At 38.1% G+C, this 20,024-nt stretch overlaps 1 protein-coding gene across 2 annotated transcripts in view; it reads right to left on the bottom strand.

The window, feature by feature from the left end:
• Positions 1 to 5,338: 5,338 nt before the first annotated feature.
• The window catches only part of MIGA1 (mitoguardin 1), a 104,255-nt gene continuing 89,569 nt past the window's right edge, over positions 5,339 to 20,024 (bottom strand). Inside the window, exons 10-17 of one of the 2 annotated variants that reach the window (XM_045064746.1) lie at positions 19,820 to 19,892; positions 19,045 to 19,131; positions 17,624 to 17,722; positions 15,498 to 15,632; positions 14,081 to 14,134; positions 11,555 to 11,671; positions 8,752 to 9,016; positions 5,339 to 8,552 (exon numbers count right to left, since the gene is read on the bottom strand). In XM_045064746.1, the coding sequence (XP_044920681.1) occupies positions 8,798 to 9,016; positions 11,555 to 11,671; positions 14,081 to 14,134; positions 15,498 to 15,632; positions 17,624 to 17,722; positions 19,045 to 19,131; positions 19,820 to 19,892 (784 nt within the window). In that variant the 3' untranslated portion in view covers positions 5,339 to 8,552; positions 8,752 to 8,797. Of the gene's footprint in view, positions 9,017 to 11,554; positions 11,672 to 14,080; positions 14,135 to 15,497; positions 15,633 to 17,623; positions 17,723 to 19,044; positions 19,132 to 19,819; positions 19,893 to 20,024 lie in introns of both variants that reach the window. The other variant, XM_045064745.1, reaches the window with a different exon arrangement.

The raw sequence follows: 20,024 nt of genomic DNA, 5'->3' as shown, positions 1-20,024 counted from the left end.
CACGTTTCCTTAGTTGAAAGCAAATCGTCTCCAGTCCTTCTAAACCTACATAAAGACAGCTGCGGATATTAGCACTCTTGGGCCTTTTCAACCTGGACCACAAGCCTGTCAATTAAACCCATCAGACAACCCATATTAAAACCTGAAATGCTTATCCAGAGGGGGAATTTTTCTGGTTGGGGAGATTTTCAGTTCTTCGCTGCAGGCAGAAAATAAATAATAAAATATCGATGAAAGAAAAAAATTTTTTTTTAAAGATTTTATTTGAGAGAGAGAACATGAGCGAGGAGAAGGTCAGAGGGAGAAGCAGACTCCCCGTGGAGCTGGGAGCCGGATGCGGGACTCGATCTGGGCACTCCGGGATCATGACCTGAGCCGAAGGCAGTCGTCCAACCAACTGAGCCACCCAGGTGTCCCGAAAAAAATGTTTGTTTGTTTGTTTGTTTGTTTGTTTTTTAAGGTTCTTCTTTTTTTTTTTTTAAGATTTTATTTATTTGACAGAGAGAGATCACAAGTAGGCAGAGGCAGGCAGAGAGAGAGGAAGTGAAGCAGGCTCCCCACCAAGGAAAGAGCCCGATGTGGGACTCGATCCCAGGACTCTGGGATCATGACCTGAGCTGAAAGCAGAGGCTTTAAACCACTGAGCCACCCAGGCGCCCCACCGAAAAAAATGTTTTTAATTGAACTAACATCCACAGAAATCCACCAGGGACACCCACTTCCAACTTCAAGTTCTGGGCGGACAGTGGTGCTCTCAGGTTATATTCTCAGGGTATTGAGAAGGCCTTCTACTCTCAGTTGTAACTTCTCTTGTCCACCCCATCCACATTCACTATTTACTTGGGTTGGAAATTCTTTTAAAAGGTGTAAGCTACTCATTCTTCCATTAGAGAAAAGTTCCAGATTGGTAATTAAAACAGCTATTTTAACTTAAGCTAATACAGACATGTGACCTGGGTGACCTAGCTCACCCTGCCCCCTTGCTCCCTTCAATACCATCATCTTGACCTTCTTTAGTTCATGGAACTTGCCAGCTTCAGGGCCTTTGCACAAGCTGTTCTCTCTGCATGAAATCCTCTTTCCCCCACTCCCTACCTACCTAACTTCAGTATAAGCTTTCGCTGTCTGTCTACTTGCAGGTTGCTCTCTCAGAAAAGTTTCCCTTTCACTCCCAGTCTGTGCCAGTGTCCCCTATTATAAACTCTCATTCTACCCCTTTCCTCCCTACACTTTTCAACTTCGAAGGATACATTTATTTGTATGACTTAAAAGAAATGCGTAGCTCTCTTAAGGGACATCCACTCAGTGGATTCACCAGATTGAACAGACTAATCCAGTCTTCCTACAAAACTGATAGCTACCCACAGCATGCAAGGCCTATTTCTTCTTTCACCAATCCATTATTCATTCATTCATTCATTCATTCATTCACTCATTGAACAAATACACAGTTCTAGATACTGAGGATACAGCAGTAACAAAACAAAAAGCTCTGCCGTCGTATTCGAGACATTTTGTGGAAGAGGGCAGACGGTGAGCAAATCAACTATGTACTTAGTGATATGCTCGAAGGATAGATCCAGAGCAGTGGAAGCAGGGAATGCTGGGAATGGGGCAGGAAGATACTGTTCTTGTAGATGGCATGGTTGGGGACAGACTCATATAAATCAGTCCTGAGGAAAGTGAGACAGTGAGCTAGGTAAATCTCTGGAGATGCATGAGAACATGAATCATGTAAATATCTGGAAATACTGGGGGAGAAGGGTCCAGGAGGAGATATAGAAACCCCAAGGAGGTTCCTGACATGTTCTAGAAAGAGGAAGGAGGCTTGTGCAGGTGAAGCTGAGCAGGCCAAGGGGGAAAGAGGACGTGGAGTGGGGCAGGAGACAGCTGGTAGAGAACCCTTTTGCCCAACATTGGAAGGACTTTGGCCTTTAAGGTGGGTGGCCATGGTGATTTTGAACAAAGTAGTGACATGATCAGACATATTTTTAACATGTTTCACTCTGGTTGATGTGCTGCAAATACACTAAATAAAGCGGGGAGACCATCTGGGAGGCTTCCAAAATAACTGGGCTGGCAGGTGATGGGAGTTTGGACCACAGTGATGCCTTGTGAGGATACGTGCTTGGCACTTTCTTTTTCTTGGTCCATTTTAAGAAGTAGAACTGGGAGATTTTGGCAACAGATTGAACATGCGATGTGAGGACCAAGTTTTTGGCCCAAGGAGTAGAAGAATGGAGTTGTCATTTCCTGGAATGAGAAAGACTGGCCGGAGGAGGTGGAGCAGCTATAGTCAGGAGCTCAGTTTGGGACATGCTAAGTTTAAGGCTACCGGAAATCCAAGATTCGCCAGTGTGTATGAACATTCCTCATATACCTACCCTGAGTCACTTGGGTTTGTTCTTCAACTTGATCAGATCAGCTGCATGCTCTTGAAATGACATCAACATTACAAAAGGAAGAGCGATAAAGGCAGAATGAGTTAGGGTTTTATAAAAGCTAGGATGAAAGTTCTGAAGACTTGATAAAGGTAAACAATATAAAAATTACCATCAAGCTAGATGTGGGGAAGACAAATGTATAAAATTGGGTACAAAATTATAAAAACTAAGGGGACTCGGCATCCATTGCTTTTCATGTAAATTTTTTTTCATGTAAATTTTTTCTCCTTCGTAAGTAAGGGAAACGGGAAATCCTTTTCCCTTCCTAAGTAAGGGAAATGTGGAAATCCCAGATGATGATTTAGTGGTGTAGTTTCTACAACGAAGACATCTCCGAATACCGACTGGATCCATATTCCAAGCAAAGGTCTTGATCCTACATCAAGGTTGACCAACGAAAAAGGTCTACCTTAACTACAGAGTGTACTGTCATTCCTTGCAGTGGCATCAAGCCACTAAGATGACCCCAAACGATCCCACCATTTAATATCTACACCCTTGTGTAACCTCCTCCCACACCGTGTCAAAAGGTGGTCTGTGTGATCAACATAACATGCTATGTTAGCATGGCACTATGGTAAGTCACTTCCAAGTCTAGGTTATAAAAGATACTATACTGTGTCTTTTGCCTTGATACCTCTTGGATTACTCAATTTTGGGAGATGCCAGCAGTAGTTTTAAAGAGACTCAGGCAGCTCTGTTACGATGCCCACAGGGCAAGGACCTATCGCCCCTTCCTATCCCGGACAATAGCCGTGTGAGTATGCAAATCTTGACAGCGAATCTTCCAGTCCTGGTCAGACCTTCAAATGGCTGCAAACTCAGGAGAGACCCTAAGCCAGAACAACCAGAAACAGCCATTCCCAGATTCTTAACCCTCAGTGACTATGCCAGATATTTGTTGTTTCAGGCTGCTTAAATTTTGGTATAATTTGTTATGCAGCAGTGGATAACAAACACAACTGCTTTAACTTACTTTTTAAAATTAGCCATCCCCTACCACAATAAGGATCCAGTCCTTTTTAAAGTCTGTGGTCCTATCTCTCACAGTGTCAAGGAAAAAAAAAAAAAGGCAAAGTTCTGGAAATCATATATTTCAAGTGCTTGCAAATGTCAAAGTGCTCCTCTGTATTCAAGCATTATGGTATTATTTCAAACGTAGCAAATTATAAAAGTTCTGTAATCTCCTATATATAAATGTACTTTGTGAAAGACTTTTGTGATACACATAAGAGACAGTTAAAAGCAAAACACTGAGGTGGTATTTGATGTACCCACTACTTTGCTGTGGCTTTCAAGTAAAGAATAAAGTGTCGTAGGAAGGTTTGCTTTTCTCTTCTGTACTGGAATTCAGTCCTTCCCTGCACAAATGATGAAGGTTACTTAGAGATAGGGGGGAAAAAAAGAACCAAAAACACCTTAGCAGACAAGAGAGCTGTGCAGTATGATCAAAGATGTCAGCAGCATGAGCAGAGAGCAAGATTAAAGGAGAAGACGTGGCAGGGTAAAGTATGACAGAATACCCGGTATGAAAAGAAATACTACATAACAAAAGTCAAAAGTGGCATAAGAACAGTAAAGACAACAGTGGATGAACCAAACGAGTTTTAGAGATTTCCAGCAAAGCCCTACAAATAATATAACAATAAGACATTGAGATGCTTGTAGAGACCTATTTTATTTTTTTTAGATTGTTTATTAGAGAGAGACCACAGGCCGGGGAGAGGGGGATAGGGAGAAGCAGACTCTCCTTCCTCCCCCAACAGGGAGCCCTATGCGGGACTCGATCCCAGGACCCTGGGATCACAACCTGAGCCAAAGGATGGTTAACCAACTGAGCCACCCAGGCATCACCCACCCCCTTTTTTTTTTTTGCTTGAGACGTGTTTTAAACATATCTAAAAATTCAGAGATGTTTAAAGATTTTTTTTTTAATTTATTTACTTAAATAATCTCTACACGACATGGGGTTTAAACTCATGACCCTGAGATCAAAGTCAAATGCTCTTCCGACTGAGCCAGCCAGGTGCCCTGAAACCCAGAGATGTTTAAAATATACAAAACGTGATATTCGGGGAGCGGGAGCAAAGAGGATGGCATGGGACAGCCTGGAGGATGGCAGGCGACACAGAAAACAAAAGATGCCGCTGAGGTGCTGCTCCAGCTTCCCGTCCACATCCAGCCCCGTCTCCTCGCTGCGAAGAGTGCCCGCGGACTGTGTGCCTCAGGCTGTTTTTACATCCAAGGAAAGCTGCCGTGTTATCCGGTGCCCCCACGGCCAGCCTGGCAGCATCCCCTCTCCTTGACTAGCCGTATGTGGGCTCTGACCAGGAAGTGGGGGGAAGCAGGAGGTCCGAATAGGGACAGATGCACGAACATGAATTAGATAAGTTTACAGTGTGCTTGATGGCATTCCCAACCCAACACTTTATTAATTAAAACACAAGTATTCCAGGGGCACCTGGGTGGCTCAATGGGTTAAGCCGCTGCCTTTGGCTCAGGTCATGATCCCAGGGTCCTGGGATCGAGCCCCGCGTCAGGCTCTCTGCTCAGCCGGGAGCCTGCTTCCTTCTCTCTCTCTCTGCCTGCCTCTCTGCCTGCTTGTGATCTCTGTCTGTCAAATAAATAAATAAATCTTTAAAAAAAACAAAACAAAACACAAGTATTCTGGCTTTACTCATCACAGAACTGTCCTTTCTCCCACTTCATCCACAGAGAAGACATGTGCTTTGGCACTTGATTCCAACAGTTCTGCAGCCGTCGGTGTTCTCTGTGCCTGTGTATGTGGTCTTACGGCCACCACACCACGAGCTCCCATAGGACGGGGTCTGATGAGACCAGTTTGATCTTGCAAATATGCATATAAGCATTGTATAAAACACTCGAAACATCAGTAAAATGTACCATCACTATTTTATTTGGCAGTAGTAGAAATACATCCATGTTACAGTGCTTATTTTAGCTAAAGAGTCAGTGCTATTTTTTTTCTTCTGCTACTGTAGTGTTTCACCTTTACATAAATTAATAAGTACAATCCCTACATTTAGGAAATAGACACATTTACTAATCAGCCGAGTAAGGACAATACATGGTTGTTACAAACTAAGCAAAAAAATAACAGAATCACTAGGATCAAAGAAAGAATGCCCATTTCTATTATTTCCATTAATCACAGATTATATAAATTCTTAAGTCTCACTTGCAGAGAAATTTCTAGATGTAATTGATCCAAGCAAAAAACAAAAGATCTGGATTCAGTTTAATTCTTCTAATCACTTTGAAATGTATATTACAAATAATTTCCTAATATGTGTTCACATTAAAGTAAAGACAAATTGTCATGAACATAATTTTGTATTTCTGATTATGAAAGGTCACAGAGAAGTGTATCAAATGTTACTTTGGCATTCCTATTTAATAGGTTTAGAGGAATAATAAACGAAATTCTTTTGTGATGCAAATAATTGCTCTTTAGGTAATCATTTAAGCAGAAAATGTGACTTTTTTTTAATTGAAGTGTAGTTGACAATGTTACATTAGTTTCAGGTGTGAAAATGTTACATTTTAAGGCAAGAAAAAGTTTGTAAATATTTTTTATAAAGCCAGGTAATTTAACAATAGAATAAAAATAAATGGATACAAATAAAAGTACTATTTTATGACAGAAAGTTTTTTGGAGCTGATTATAACCATATGAGACTCTTGGCTTCTTTTTTTAAAAAAAAATCTCATTTTGCTATTTTATAAACATATTGTAAGCCTTAAATGAAGAAATAACTAGACTTTTAGTTGAACAAAAACATAGAGAAACCAAAACAGAAAGTTAGCAAACATAAATCACCTGAACACGGATCTTTTCTCTTCCAGAAAACGGGAGGAAAAAAGCACTTTCTCAAGATGAACTCAAGGCCCTCTGATTATCATGTACACAGGGAAAGGGACAGTAGTAGGACTGGTGGTGGCAATGGCAGTTTTCCGACTGTACCAGCATGCGTCTAACAGGGTTTTTTCCTAAAAAGCTCTAGACTATTTTAATCATTTTTTAAAAATTATTTATAACATTGCTTTAGTTGTTGAACCCAATTTCAAGGCAAGCTGAAATTGGTACATATGTCTTAAGTACGTCTGCTGTGGTCAGAACCATTTTAAAGAGATGTTTCTTTTAAAAAGTTCAAGCTTCTTCCCTTATAAAACAGAGGGTTGTTTTGTTTTTTTTTTACCTATACTAATTACCCTGAAATTCTATTTGGTCACTCTCATTTCTTCTGTCAAAGGCCACAAAGAAAGCACTTTTTTGAAGTAGTAGCTACATAACTGACCAGAAATGAATCAAACTCAAAACACTGAATTTGACAAACTAACCTCTTGAATAAGGGCAACTTTTTTTTTTTTTTTAAGGTGAAGTGTAAAAGAGGAAAAAACCCACCTTCTGGAAAGCTATTCATCTTATCTGATGAAATAAATTCCCCAGAATTACCTTATGTAGTAGCAGCATTATTAAATAGTGCAATTCTTCAAAATAGATTTCAAATAATATCTTCCTCAAATAAAAAAGTAATTAAGTTTACTTACAGCTCTGTTTATAAAACCACAGCTTAAAACATTTAGCCGCCCCAACCAGAAGATAAATATAAACAATACCTGTCTTGCCTACACAAGGATGGGAACACGAGCGCACACACACGTGTATGAATTATTCAAGGCCAATGGTACCCGACAAGAAGTTAAAGTACAAGATATGAATTAAAAAAGAAAACAACACATAATGCAATTTTTAGCTTTGATACTTCTACCGCTATTCCTCCATCAATAATAACAATTATGAATAGCCAATTGTTAAAACTAAGAATATATGTAAGAAACGTCAGGAACTAAATATCTGAGCAGTATTTCATATTGTTTAATTCTGTAACCCACACATTATGGGACACAGTATACATGCAAACAGCATAAAGATTCTGAAACTCGTATTTTGTAACTGATTATTACATAAGTGTGGCACAAATGTAAATTTAAAACCTTAAAAGATTATGCTTTTCTCCCTCGCTTTTCATTTTCTATTCATTCGTCAGAAACTAGGCACTTAATCTAAAAATTCATTTTTTAAAAAATATATTTAAATCTTTCTGGGTAACTCCCTCGCGAAATAGATAAAGCTCACCTTAGGAACAAAATCAACGAGTCCAGTGCTTTGATATGCTGAGTGAGCCACATTAAATAAGCGATATATGGTTTAGACACAAAATTAACACAGTTCTGAATGTATCTAATATACTCTGAAGAACCCTACTCATATGAACAACCCATTTGTTCATTTATTTACCATAAAGGACATGAAATATACTTCCATGCCACTAAAAAATATTTTGTTTTATATTCAGAGGGAAAAAAACCTTTAAAACCTCACTAAGAGTCAAAGTATGAATATTTTTTAAATTGGGCATAATATGACAAATTCCCAGTGCACTATAAGTTCTATAGGAGGAGAACTTAGAAACTATTTTACTGTATCCACATTAGTATCTTCAGATATTGGGAAATAGTTTCAAAACTACACACAAAAAATCTTAACAACTTCTTAGAGTTAATAAATGTTATCTTTTTAATCAATAATCATTCAAGGGGAAAATGCTCTAATCTATAAAAAGATAAAAAAATTTCTTCGGTCTCATTATTCTAACTTACAGGACCAACAATAATATATTTTGGAAACTGCAGCAAATCTAATATAAACTTGTAAACTTCTCAGTGTCAATTCATTTAAATGTTTTATAATGATACTCAGCCATTACAATTTCTTTGATTCAAACATGAGCAAATGCACGAGCAATAATGTAAGCAGTACGTATTAAACACCACTACTGCCTAAACTTGATTGAATAAATAACTTTACAGTGAAAAATACATTTTCAGGCAAAGTTAAATTTGTTGACACTAGGAGTAATATATCCTTACATAAGAGTGCCATGAAGGTCTTGCTACAGTGTATATTTTCAAGGTGCAAAGCATAAAAACAGAGCTTTTGAAAATGATACTGGACATCGCAGACAGCGTCGGGAAGACAAATCAACTAACTCCCAAGTACTGGTTTTAATTCAAGCAGTATTTCTGTAAAATATACAACATTTCATGACTTAAATTATTACCTAAAGACTAGAAAGCGTCACTTTGGATATAGTACACAGGGATTCAATGACAGAACTGTGTAAATACAGTATGATCACTCATACTCTACCAGATGTCTTTTCCCTCCCTGAGTCCATATCCCCCAATTCATTATAATACATGGTACAAAATCAATAGTTACCTTAACTATTTCATAGTACATTCCAATCGTATGTTCTTTATGGTACTTATTGCACTTTGGCTTCCAATAGGCCACTGGACACGACATGACCATGACTACTTAGACAGCTACTTGTATGCCTCAGTGCATCAGCTCCAAGATAGGCCGTCAAGAGTTCAGTGCGGCGAATAAGTAACTGCATGAGGTCTTCAGCCAAAGTCTCTATACTGGAATAACGTACCTTCTCGAAGTCAAAAATGTCTTTGAGGAAGAAAATAACTTGATTCTGGAAAATGAACACAAAACAAATCGGCACTATCAGACCAAAATCATATTAATCTAAACAGTTATTAATATTGTGGGGTGCCTGGGTGGCTCAGTGGGTTAAAGCCTCTGCCTTCGGTTCAGGTCATGATCTCAGGGTCCTGGGATCGAGCCCTGCACTGGGCTCTCTGCTCAGCAGGGAGCCTGCTTCCCTCTCTCTGCCTGCCTCTCTGCCTACTTGTGATCTCTGTCTGTCAAATAAATAAATCTTTGAAAAAAAAAAAGTTACCAATATTGTAACAAGCACTGAATTAGGAGTCAGAAGGCCTGACTTCCAGTATTAGTCTCATATCTCATTGGAAAAGGGACCTTGAACAAGTGATTATACCTTTCCTAGGTCTCACTTTCTTTATCTGTAAAATCAGGGAAACTACTACTTCTCCTTTATAATATTCAGGGCTGACGTGAAGATGAAAAAAAAAAAACTATGGCAAATGCCTGTAAACCCTAAAGCACTGTAAAGGGCTATTATTAATTCTTTCTCAATAATTGATATTTTCAGTGTTACCTCTGAACATTGGTACTACTTTAAGACCCAAGAGTAAACGATTTCCAATAGTTGTTAACTTTTATTTCTTTTTTAATTTTAGAAACAGAGAAAAAGCACAAGCAGGGGAACGGTCAGATGGAGACGGAGAGACAAAGAATCTCAAGCAAACTCTGCACTGAGCGTGAAGCCCTGCTTGGGGCTTGATCCTCCAACCCTGAGATATGACCTGAGCCAAAACTAAGAGTTGGACACTTAACTGACTGAGCCACCCAGGTGTCCCTGTAATTTTATTTTTTTTTGCGCCCCTATAATTTTTAAGTTGTTTTTTAAAAAGATTTTATTTATTTATTTATTTATGTGGGAGGAGAGAGAGAGAGTGTGTGCACATGTGCATGAGCAGGGCGGAGGCAGAAGCAGAAGCAGACTCCCCGTTGAGCAGGGAGCCCAATGCGGGGCTTGATCCCAAGACCCCGGCATCATGACCTGAGCTGAAGGCAGTCGCTCAACCAACTGAGCTACCCAGGAGCCCTAACTTTTAACTCAATGCTCACCATGATAAATGTAGTTACCATACAATTTTTTTTAAAAATATTATTGACTATATTCCCTATGTTGTACTTTTTATCCCCGTGACTTACTTATTTCATAACTACAAGTTTATATCTCTTACTCCCCTTCATCTATTTCGCCCATTCTCCCAATCCCTTCTCTGGCAACCACCAGTTTGTTCTCTGTACTTACCATTCTACATATTTTTTTGTTGTTCATTTGCTTTGTTTTCTGGTTTCCACATATAAGTAAAATCATATGGCATTTGTCTTTTTCTCTCTGACTTATTTCACTTAGCATAATACCCTGTAGGTCCAACTGTGCTGTTGAAAATGGCAAAATCTCATTCTTTTTTGCTGAAACTCATTTTAAACAAGTTGTATCCTACTTGTATGTATTAAGTCATAGGCTGTTATGCCATAATTGGGGGGGGGGTAATTCCAAACTACAAAAAACAGAAATACTTAATTTCTATCCCATAGAAATTGGGTGTTAAGAAGTACTAGGAAGGCACACTTCATAGATTTGCTTGACTCTATAACTGGATGCGTCGTTAGCAATGAACTTGTCAAGCCCCCTCATTTTACAGATGAAGAGAAGGAGGACAGATCTGTGCATGATTTGCCCAGAGTCAGGCTGTTCATTCATTCATGATAAACTTAATTCCCAGTCCAAATTCTTCCCACATACCTTACATTTTGGGAGTTCAAAAAAACACGAGTCAAAAACTGATCAGTTTTATTGAATGACAATAAGATAATTACTTCCTAAACGTTTAAACAAATGTTACATTAACAGCATATAAACATAATGATTTAACTTTTTAAATGAATAGAATGAAACATCCAAACTTTCAAACATCAAAGACTTTCAAGTTCATACTGATGTTTACTTTTATTTGCTCCTTGAAACTCAGTCTAAATTCAAGACTATGAAATAGTGAGACTTTTCTTGGCACTATGCAACGCAGAAAATTCTGCGAGGAGCTGTAACTTGTGTTTTGGCAAACCACTGACATTGGGATACAACCTTAAACTCCCACGGTATCTCTCAAAACTGGGGTTTTATCATTCAAGTTACCTTAAATCAGAACTTACTTCTAAATTGCCTACATGTGCAACAAGGCACATTATTATTTGTTTTATACATTTCAAGAGTCCAGAGGTGAAGAACAACTGTCTGCAGCAAGTTGACTGTAACACGGTAACGCCACACAACAGCACGCATCCTTTACAGAAGGAATCGATAAGAGGAATGGACTTGTTGCATCTACTCCAGAATAAAGCACCAAATCTATATATTAAATGTTCCACTGGCGTTTAAACACTGAATTTAAGTGACTTTCATAACTTTACCTTTCACTAACATTCGTTTTCCTACAAAAGCAAAAACAAAACAGAATAAAGTCTCCATCCACTTTTCAAGTTAGAAAAAAAGAGATGATTCAATGACTGAACATACCTTAAAGAAGCAACATAAATCATAGAGAGAATTTCTAGGACCCAAAAAGCCCCAGGCGAGGACAGGGCTGATTTGCTCACAAATGGCATAAAAATGGGCAAAAAATCCATCTGGGATCTATTGGGAAGAAAGGAGAATTGAGTTATTCTTACTTTCTTGAATTAGCTATCTCTAGCAGAGAAACTTAAATTGCTATCCATCATAAGATCAGCTCTTTCTGAAGACAGAGCAAGGGTGAATGAGGAGCCAGTCTGCTAGGGAACTGAATAAGCTTACAAGTAACTTCTGGAGTCACAGAATGTTTTATATATTTTTCATATCCTAGCCAACAGTTTCAAATGTGCTGAGGAACATTATTTCTTAAAGGCATTTTTCACCTCATAAAAATGCTTCATAAAAAAGCAATCATATCAGTGTTACAACCAAGCAATAACAAGAATGCTATGGTATTCTTTGGCAGTAATTCTTAGGATGAATGAGATTACCATGGTTTCAGCTATTAAACAGTTCCCCTCAATCACTTAATTAGATTACCTGAGAAAGACCAAACTGATTTTTAAATGACTAGCACAAAAATATGCTTAATAGAATCCCAACTTTTAGTTGAGGAACCAGGTATTATTGAAGCATTTAATTGTGTAATTATTACCTCTTCTTGTGTAATAGTATTACATACAATTGTAATTCAAGAACCCAAGTTTATTAATAACTTTCTGAATTTCCCTTGTTAAATAACGTCCTGTGGGATTTGTCATATAGCATCAACTGGGGATAACTATGCCTTAAGATTCTGTCTCCTGAAGGGGTTATTTCCAAAACATCCTCTAAACCTTGATTTAAAATATACATATACTCTAGCAGCAATTACCATTTAATGAGTACCCGTTATATTCCAGATAAAATGCTAGGTTCTATTTAATCTAATAAAACATTCTTGAAAAAGTAGGTCATGCTGGGACGCCTGGGTGGCTCAGTTGGTTAAGCAGCTGCCTTTGGCTCAGGTCATGATCCCAGCGTCCTGGGATCGAGTCCCACATCGGGCTCTTGCTCAGCAGGGAGCCTGCTTCTCCCTCTGCCTCTGCCTGCCATTCTGTCTGCCTGTGCTCGCTTTCTCCCTCCCTCTCTCTGATAAATAAATAAAATCTTAAAAAAAAAAAAAGTAGGTCATGCTGACATTATTTTAATCATGTAGAAAGTGATACATCAAAGGAGCTAAGAAACCTGTCCTTTGTCACACATAGCTAACCAGTGAAAGCCAAAAGGTTACGAAGGATGCACCAAAGTTATTAGTCTGAGAGGTTCTGCTTATATTAAAATTCTAAACCCCACAGACTCTAACTGTAGTAAGAGTTCAAACAGGTAAGACATTAGCATGAGCTGACTGAAGAGACATGCTTCCCCAAGTAATAACATGAGCTGAACTCAACAAGAGGTAAAAATATATTTAAATACACAGGAAAGAGTATGGCATTCCAGGTATAGAAAATAGTTCCCCACAAGGTGAGACATATAGGTAATCTGTGGATATGGAGAGAAGACTAGTCTAGGGCGCCTGGGTGGCTCAGTGGATTAAGCCGCTGCCTTCGGCTCAGGTCATGATCTCAGGGTCCTGGGATCGAGTCCCGCATCGGGCTCTCTGCTCAGCAGGAAGCCTGCTTCCCCTCTCTCTCTCTGCCTGCCTCTCTGCCTACTTGTGATCTCTCTCTGTCAAATAAATAAATAAAATCTTTTAAAAAGAAGAAGAAGAAGACTAGTCTAAGGTACAGGATTTATTCTAAGAAAACATAAAGTTATAAATGTTATTATTATCGTGATTATTATGGAAACTACTATTTATTAAGCTCATTTTTATATTTACTTTTCATTTTATACTTAAATGAACCGGGTTAATATTATCTTATTTCATCCTTACACCGACGCTATGAGTAGGCACCAATTCCATTCTACAAACAGAAATGGAGGTCAGCTGACAGGAACTTGCCTGAGGTCAGAACAGCTAGTCTGCGAATCAAGCCCAAGTCTACAAGTCTACTCCCTAGCCCCAAACCAGTGGTTCCCAAATGTTAGAGTTCATAATCGTCATTTGAAAAGCTTGTTTAAAACACAGGGTCTCTGGAGTCTTTTTTTCTTTCTTTTTAAGTTTATTGAATGATAGACTACAAAGCTCGTGAGGAGGGAGGGGACCTGAGAAGGTTGTCCTCTGGAATCATTTTAAACAAGAATTATTCACTTACTTGGTCCCCAGTTATCTTAAAAATTCTTTCAGAGCCATTTCTAACCCTAAACCTTCTTTCACCTAGTAGAAATCCCATGCATGCCTCAATCTGCTCTACTGAACTATACAGAATATTAAGAGAGGGAGAAATTATTCAAAACAGGGAAGCCAACCCAGTATCAATCACTCATCCAGCTTGAGGGACGGTTCCAAGAGCTTCCATCCCCACTTGAGAATTGACTCAGCAGTTTCTTTGACAAGAGCCTCAAATTACCCAAAAAAGAAGAAGTCCAAGGCATAATGAAATTTACCTTCATCTGTTGCCTTTTCTGTTTCAGCACTGACCAACAACTTGAAGCCACAGCCTAAATATATGCAAAGGAGAAAAAGCAAGACTTACATTTACGACTTAGTGACTTTGCATTAGGAATGATTTTTGTGAGAAATTCATAGGTTTGTGGGTTTAAAATGTTTAAAACATTAACATTTTCCTTTCTATTATTTGTGAATAATAATGGTATTTTGTTTTTATAAATTTAAAAATTAAATACAAAGGCACTGAAGGAAAAAGGCTGAGCTCTGGTACCAAGAAACTTGGTTAACTATAATTCAACTCTCAGAAATCTTTAGTTCTGTTCCTATAGGAAAAGAATAAAAATACGTGTACACAAAGACGCATATAGCAATAGCCATTTTATGTATAATAATGAAGACAATGTAGTATTTTTTTTTTCTTTAAGAATAGTATTGCTGGAAATAGTTGTGGGTAGAGCTAACAGTTTTATTCCAATAAAAAACTAAGAAATATAACCTAATGATAGGGACTAAAACACCCAAGTAGATCTTAACGAAATCTGGCATGGCCCAACTTTGATCAAATCAGTTAAGAAATGAGAGAACATATAACTTTTATGGTTAAAACAAATCTTGAGTGAAAAGTGGATTTATTAAAAACGCTTTAAAATTTAATATCAGAAATTTCCAAAATAATTTTGAAATAGGCAGCTGGAACATTTTCTTAAAGGCATTCTATTGCAGTATGAATATCTATTTTACCTACTTCCTTCCGAGTACACACTTAAATAAAGCACAACAAAAAAAACAATGTCAAATAGAGATCTGAGTGCAAAAAAACAAGAGAAACTGAAAACATTCAAAGTACAGAATATAGTTTAAACCTGTTTTATTTTTGCATATGCCTATTTCTCTTACTCCCCCTCTTCTTTCATTTAAAAAAAATTTATTTTTACGTACACTCAAGGTAGGGCTTGAACTCATAACCCTGATATCACAAGTTGTATTCTCTACAGACTGAGCCCATGAGGCACTCCTTCCCTCCCCTCATTTTTTATAGTATTTGAGAACATAAATCTCCATATCTTCCTCTAAAAAATACATACTGTCTTTTTACAACTGCTATATTTCAGGTTAGTCACAGAGCCAGTTCAGTTATTTGGTTAGGCATGAACTGGTCTGAAGCCCGAGTCTGAGATCTGAAGAAAGCACTGGTCCTCCAGGTCAGTGCAGGGACAGACAGAAGAGCCAAAGGGAATTTCATCTGAAGATGTTGTGTATCATACACATCTGATCACAGTAACAAAGACTGAACCCAGTTTCCCCGTTAATCATTCTATAAGCAGATATATAAGTAAATCTTATTGATCTTCCCAGCTCTGACCATTTATCATCAAATTTAAATGGTTGAGATAAAGGTAAACCACCACTTACAGTTTCTTTGAAGGAGGAGTTCAGCCAGCGATTATTTACTACATTCTGTATGGAAGTGGGTGGGTTTTCTAAATCTTCAAAGGAATCCATTAATATAAAATCCAGAACAACATCATAAAAATTTAGGTTTTTCACCTGCATTAAATTATAAGTTAAAACACAAATTACTGTTACATAGAGTGGAAATAAAATCTGAACCAGTGCTTCACACTTTATAATAGCAGGGTGTTTATAGTTGACTCAGATTATATCCCTGACGAGAAAAGGGGAAAAGAGACAAATATGAAAATACCCCACCACCAGAAACTATAATTCATATAACAGCTCTTCCTTCCTAGATGTCTTCAGGTGAAATTAATCTCTCCTTCACTGCATCCTAGGAGTCCTTTGTCCATGCTTTGATTATGGTATCTGCCAAGTTCTAGCTACTTTGTTCTACAGCTCCTAGGATATCTGCCTGCCCTCCCCACCACATCGTGAGCCTCTTGCTCTTTCACTCAGCCATGCATACCATGTTGTACTATATGCTGTATCAGGTGCTCACACTTCTACTGCAACCAAATGAGACGCTTAGAATTTAGTGGGAAAACAAACAGGAACAGATAATATCACAAACACACAATTATAAACTGTGATAAACCCAGTAAAGGCAAAAGGACAGGGGACTATGAGAGCTTACGATAGAGAGTCTAATCTAGACTAGATGTCAGAGAGGGCTTTTTTTTAGTGACAGAGGCATCCCAGATATGGAAATACTTGTCAAAGTGTTTCAGGTAAGAAGGAACACAGTGGTGTTGAGTTAAAGAAAACCATCGACAGTGTGCTGTGGCACGCTAGAGCAGAGGGCACGGGGGTAAGTGGTTGGACACAACCAGGAAGGGCTAGATCCCTGTTCATAATTTTGGATTTTAACCAGTATTTTGGAGGGGCAGTGGTAGAGGGGAGGTGGATGATCAGATCTGCCTTTTTTTAAAGACTGTTTGGCAGCAGTGTAGAGACTGGAATGGAGAGGAGAGAGCGGAGGAGTCGCGGGGAATCTGGCAATGCAAAGACTCTGAAGTAGTCCGGGGAGAAAGAGCAGTTGCTTAGGCACAATGTTTAGGATTAGAAAGAACGGCAAGATTAGAAAGAAGATGAAGAAACTAAAAAACTGACAAAATTTAGACATAAACATGATATGGTAGGCAAAGACCAGGAGGTGTAAAGGGTGAATCCCAGGGTTCTGGCCTGCACAACTGACTAGTTACCAATCCCTGCACCAAGTGAGGGAACACCAAAAAAAGAAAGATTATGTCTTTCTGTCTTTGTACCAACTATTTTCTTTACCTAGAAAGCCTTGAAGCCCCTTGCAAATTCATTCTTTAAGCTTATGGTACAACAAAATGTTCCAGGCTCATTATATACTTCCCCTATCCTGGTGCTGACATCAGCCATTTTTCCAAGGAGTCCTAGATTCCTTTTAGTGAACAGTGTTACTTAGAAGCCAAGCTCCGTGTGCTAGGAGTAATTTCTTTTGAGGTGCTGCTGCTCCTAGACCCTCGGTGAACAGAACTAAGAAGTCCACATATGCTTCTAAATATGCAAACCTTTATATTTATTTCTACATCTTTATACACACACAGAGTAAACTACAAATTGACCCGGACAGCTCCTACTCCAATCTTAAGCTTTTTATATCTTCCCTCCCTGAGAGTGAGAAACCTGGCTCCCATTAGTCTCAATAAATTTAATTATTTGTTTAATCCTGTGTAGCAAATCCTCTGGCCCCTCTAAGCTGTCTGTTGTCCCATTCAAAATCATCCCTGCACAGGCCACCACTCACTCTGCTAGGGCCTTCTTACTGATGAAGGAAGAAAGAAGGAACTAGGAAAGGAGGGATTGGAGGGAGGGAGGAAGGAAAGAAGGAAGGACAGATGGACGGACAGGCTTAAAAAACAATCGTTTTCAACTATCATCCCTAAGTATAAAGACTGTGGTTGCTATTGTTTATGACTGTCATAACCACTACCACATAATTGGTTTTACTGTCATTTAACAGGCAAGGAAACAGTGGCCTCAGATTATATAAATATTATATGTACATAACTAATGTTATGGAATGAATATTACAAAAAATTGAAACTTACTCCTCTAGCAGCAAGTTCCATTTCAGTACTATCCCAGTGATCAGTCTGCTCTAAAAAATAGATCATTTCATCAAAAACATCTTCAAACTTCTTTGGATTCTGCAGAAGAAAACAAACTTTAATCCTCAACTCAACTTTATAACAGGGCTCAAGCCTACCAAGTAAATGAGTTACTCTTCAAGTATGTTTGTTAGCTCTTTATTCTATTAAGTAACAAATTAAAATACATTTTCAAGGTATGACATATTCACTTGGTCTGATATTTTGTTGTTCCAACATTGGGCAGAACCCGAGACTAAGAACATTAGTAAAATGTCAAAAGCAAAATGTCATAATCAAATATGTATGTATGCCTATTTAAGTCAGTCCTTCAGATGAAAACTTGGTGACAACAGATACTATGTGATGGTTTTGATGCAATTCCATTCCTCTCAGAGGAAGCTAGGTGAAATCTGTCACAGGAAGGTCAAGAAAGCAACATAAGATACACACTGGGAATTACAAGTACTTAAGATCACCTTATGTTTATTTTGCACCTTAAAAAAAATTGTGCTTTCCCACTTATCATTTAATTAGTGATCATAAATCCTCTGACATAGTATACCATAAATATAATTCTATGATACAAATGAGGTAATTGAGGTTCAAAAGGATTGGGTCAGAAAACCAGGTGTTCAAATGGCTCAAGGAAGGCCTGTTTTACCTGATTTTTTCTCAACATCTGGGCAGACCCTACATAAAGGGAAGTGGTTCCTTACAGTCTTAATGAAATTCTTGTGATCGCTCTACCTCATTCAGTCCCATGAATAAGAGTAAGAGGCAGCTCAATTTGTATTTCCAGATTTCTGAGATCTCCACTATTTCCTGGAACCTCACTGAATAGGATTTGAGGGAGGTAAGTGAAGAGGTATTAAAAATAAGAATGGTGGTTGTAGTATCAGATCTAATAATAATCCCCACATGACATTCACAGACTTTACAGCAAACTGAGAATAATGTATGAGGAACAACTTGACCAAAATAGTGTAGAATTCATACATAGAAACTAAATCAACCTAAGTAGAAGTCAGTGCTCTTTGGGTAATTTACTTTTTATATGTAAACCTTTGCAACAATCTACAAAAACGTTTTCTCCTGTTAAAAATTCAATGTGTTGGGCGCCTGGGTGGCTCAGTGGTTTAAGCCGCTGCCTTCGGCTCAGGTCATGATCTCAGGGTCCTGGGATCGGGTCCCGCATCGGGCTCTCTGCTCGGCAGAGAGCCTGCTTCCCTCTCTCTCTCTCTGCCTGCCTCTCCATCTACTTGTGATTTCTGTCAAATAAATAAATAAAAATTAAAAAAAAAAATTCAATGTGTTGTAATATAATGTATGGTAATCTCCAGTAAACAACAGTAAAAAACTTGCCAACAAAGCAAGTTTACCTTCCGTGCCTTCACAATTAATGCTGATAAAATTTTCCTTCCACTCTCAGCAAGGAATATCCTGTTGGCTGTTTCCGAAAGTATTACCTGAAAAAATATCCAACCCCAAAGAAAAAAGGAACCTATAATTAATCTGAATGGACATTTGACTGTACAGCACATCTACACATAAATGACCCTAATACAGTCAATGCACTGCATGTGGCACTATTTCTGCAGGTAGACCACAGAGGAAAGTTGTAATTTACTAACACAAAAGGAGCTCTAGGAACCTATAATCAAAAAAGATTAAAGGGAAATAAGTATGAATTTAACTTCTGTTCAATTTAATATTAGAAAATCCAAAATAAATGTTATATAGTCCCCAAAATATAGAAAAATAAAGATGATCTTTTTGTTAAGTGATCTTATTTCATTTTAGGAAATCAGTGATTTTAGAAGTGATTCAAATACAAAACAATCCAGAAAGCATACTAATTGCTAATAAGAGGATTTTTATTTTAAGCAGTCATTTGTACCCATCTCCAGCATCAGAATACCCTGTTTGACGAAGTATGGTAGACCTGGGAAGCCATGGCAGAGGACAAAGACAAATGAAGACAAATAAAATGAAAGGAAATAGCAGGCAGGAAAAATAAACTTAGATTTTATACTTGCCATTAAAAATAAGGATAATAAAGAGCAAGGAGTTGTCCTGTTTATAGTCAGCTGGACTCTATAGCATGAGGGTGGGGATGAGTGGCTAGGTGAAGTCACTTAATGTTAAACAAAATACCTGAAAAGCCTGTCGAATACAGTGAAGTTTGGCAAGAAAATCACTGTCTCCGAGGCACTCCAACATTTCAGTTCTATGTAATAAACAGGGAAGACAATTGTTAAACTGCATTCAAGATCAAGCCCACTACAAATTTGGACTCAAGTAAGGCTTAACCTCAGGACCTTAATATAAAACACATGTCTTTTCAATAATGACAAAAATG

The sequence above is a fragment of the Mustela putorius genome, unplaced genomic scaffold, assembly GCF_011764305.1.
Source record: "Mustela putorius furo isolate JIRA1106 unplaced genomic scaffold, ASM1176430v1.1 tig00003853_pilon_pilon_pilon, whole genome shotgun sequence".
NCBI lineage: Eukaryota > Metazoa > Chordata > Mammalia > Carnivora > Mustelidae > Mustela > Mustela putorius.
This window is presented reverse-complemented; position numbering and strand designations above follow the sequence as displayed.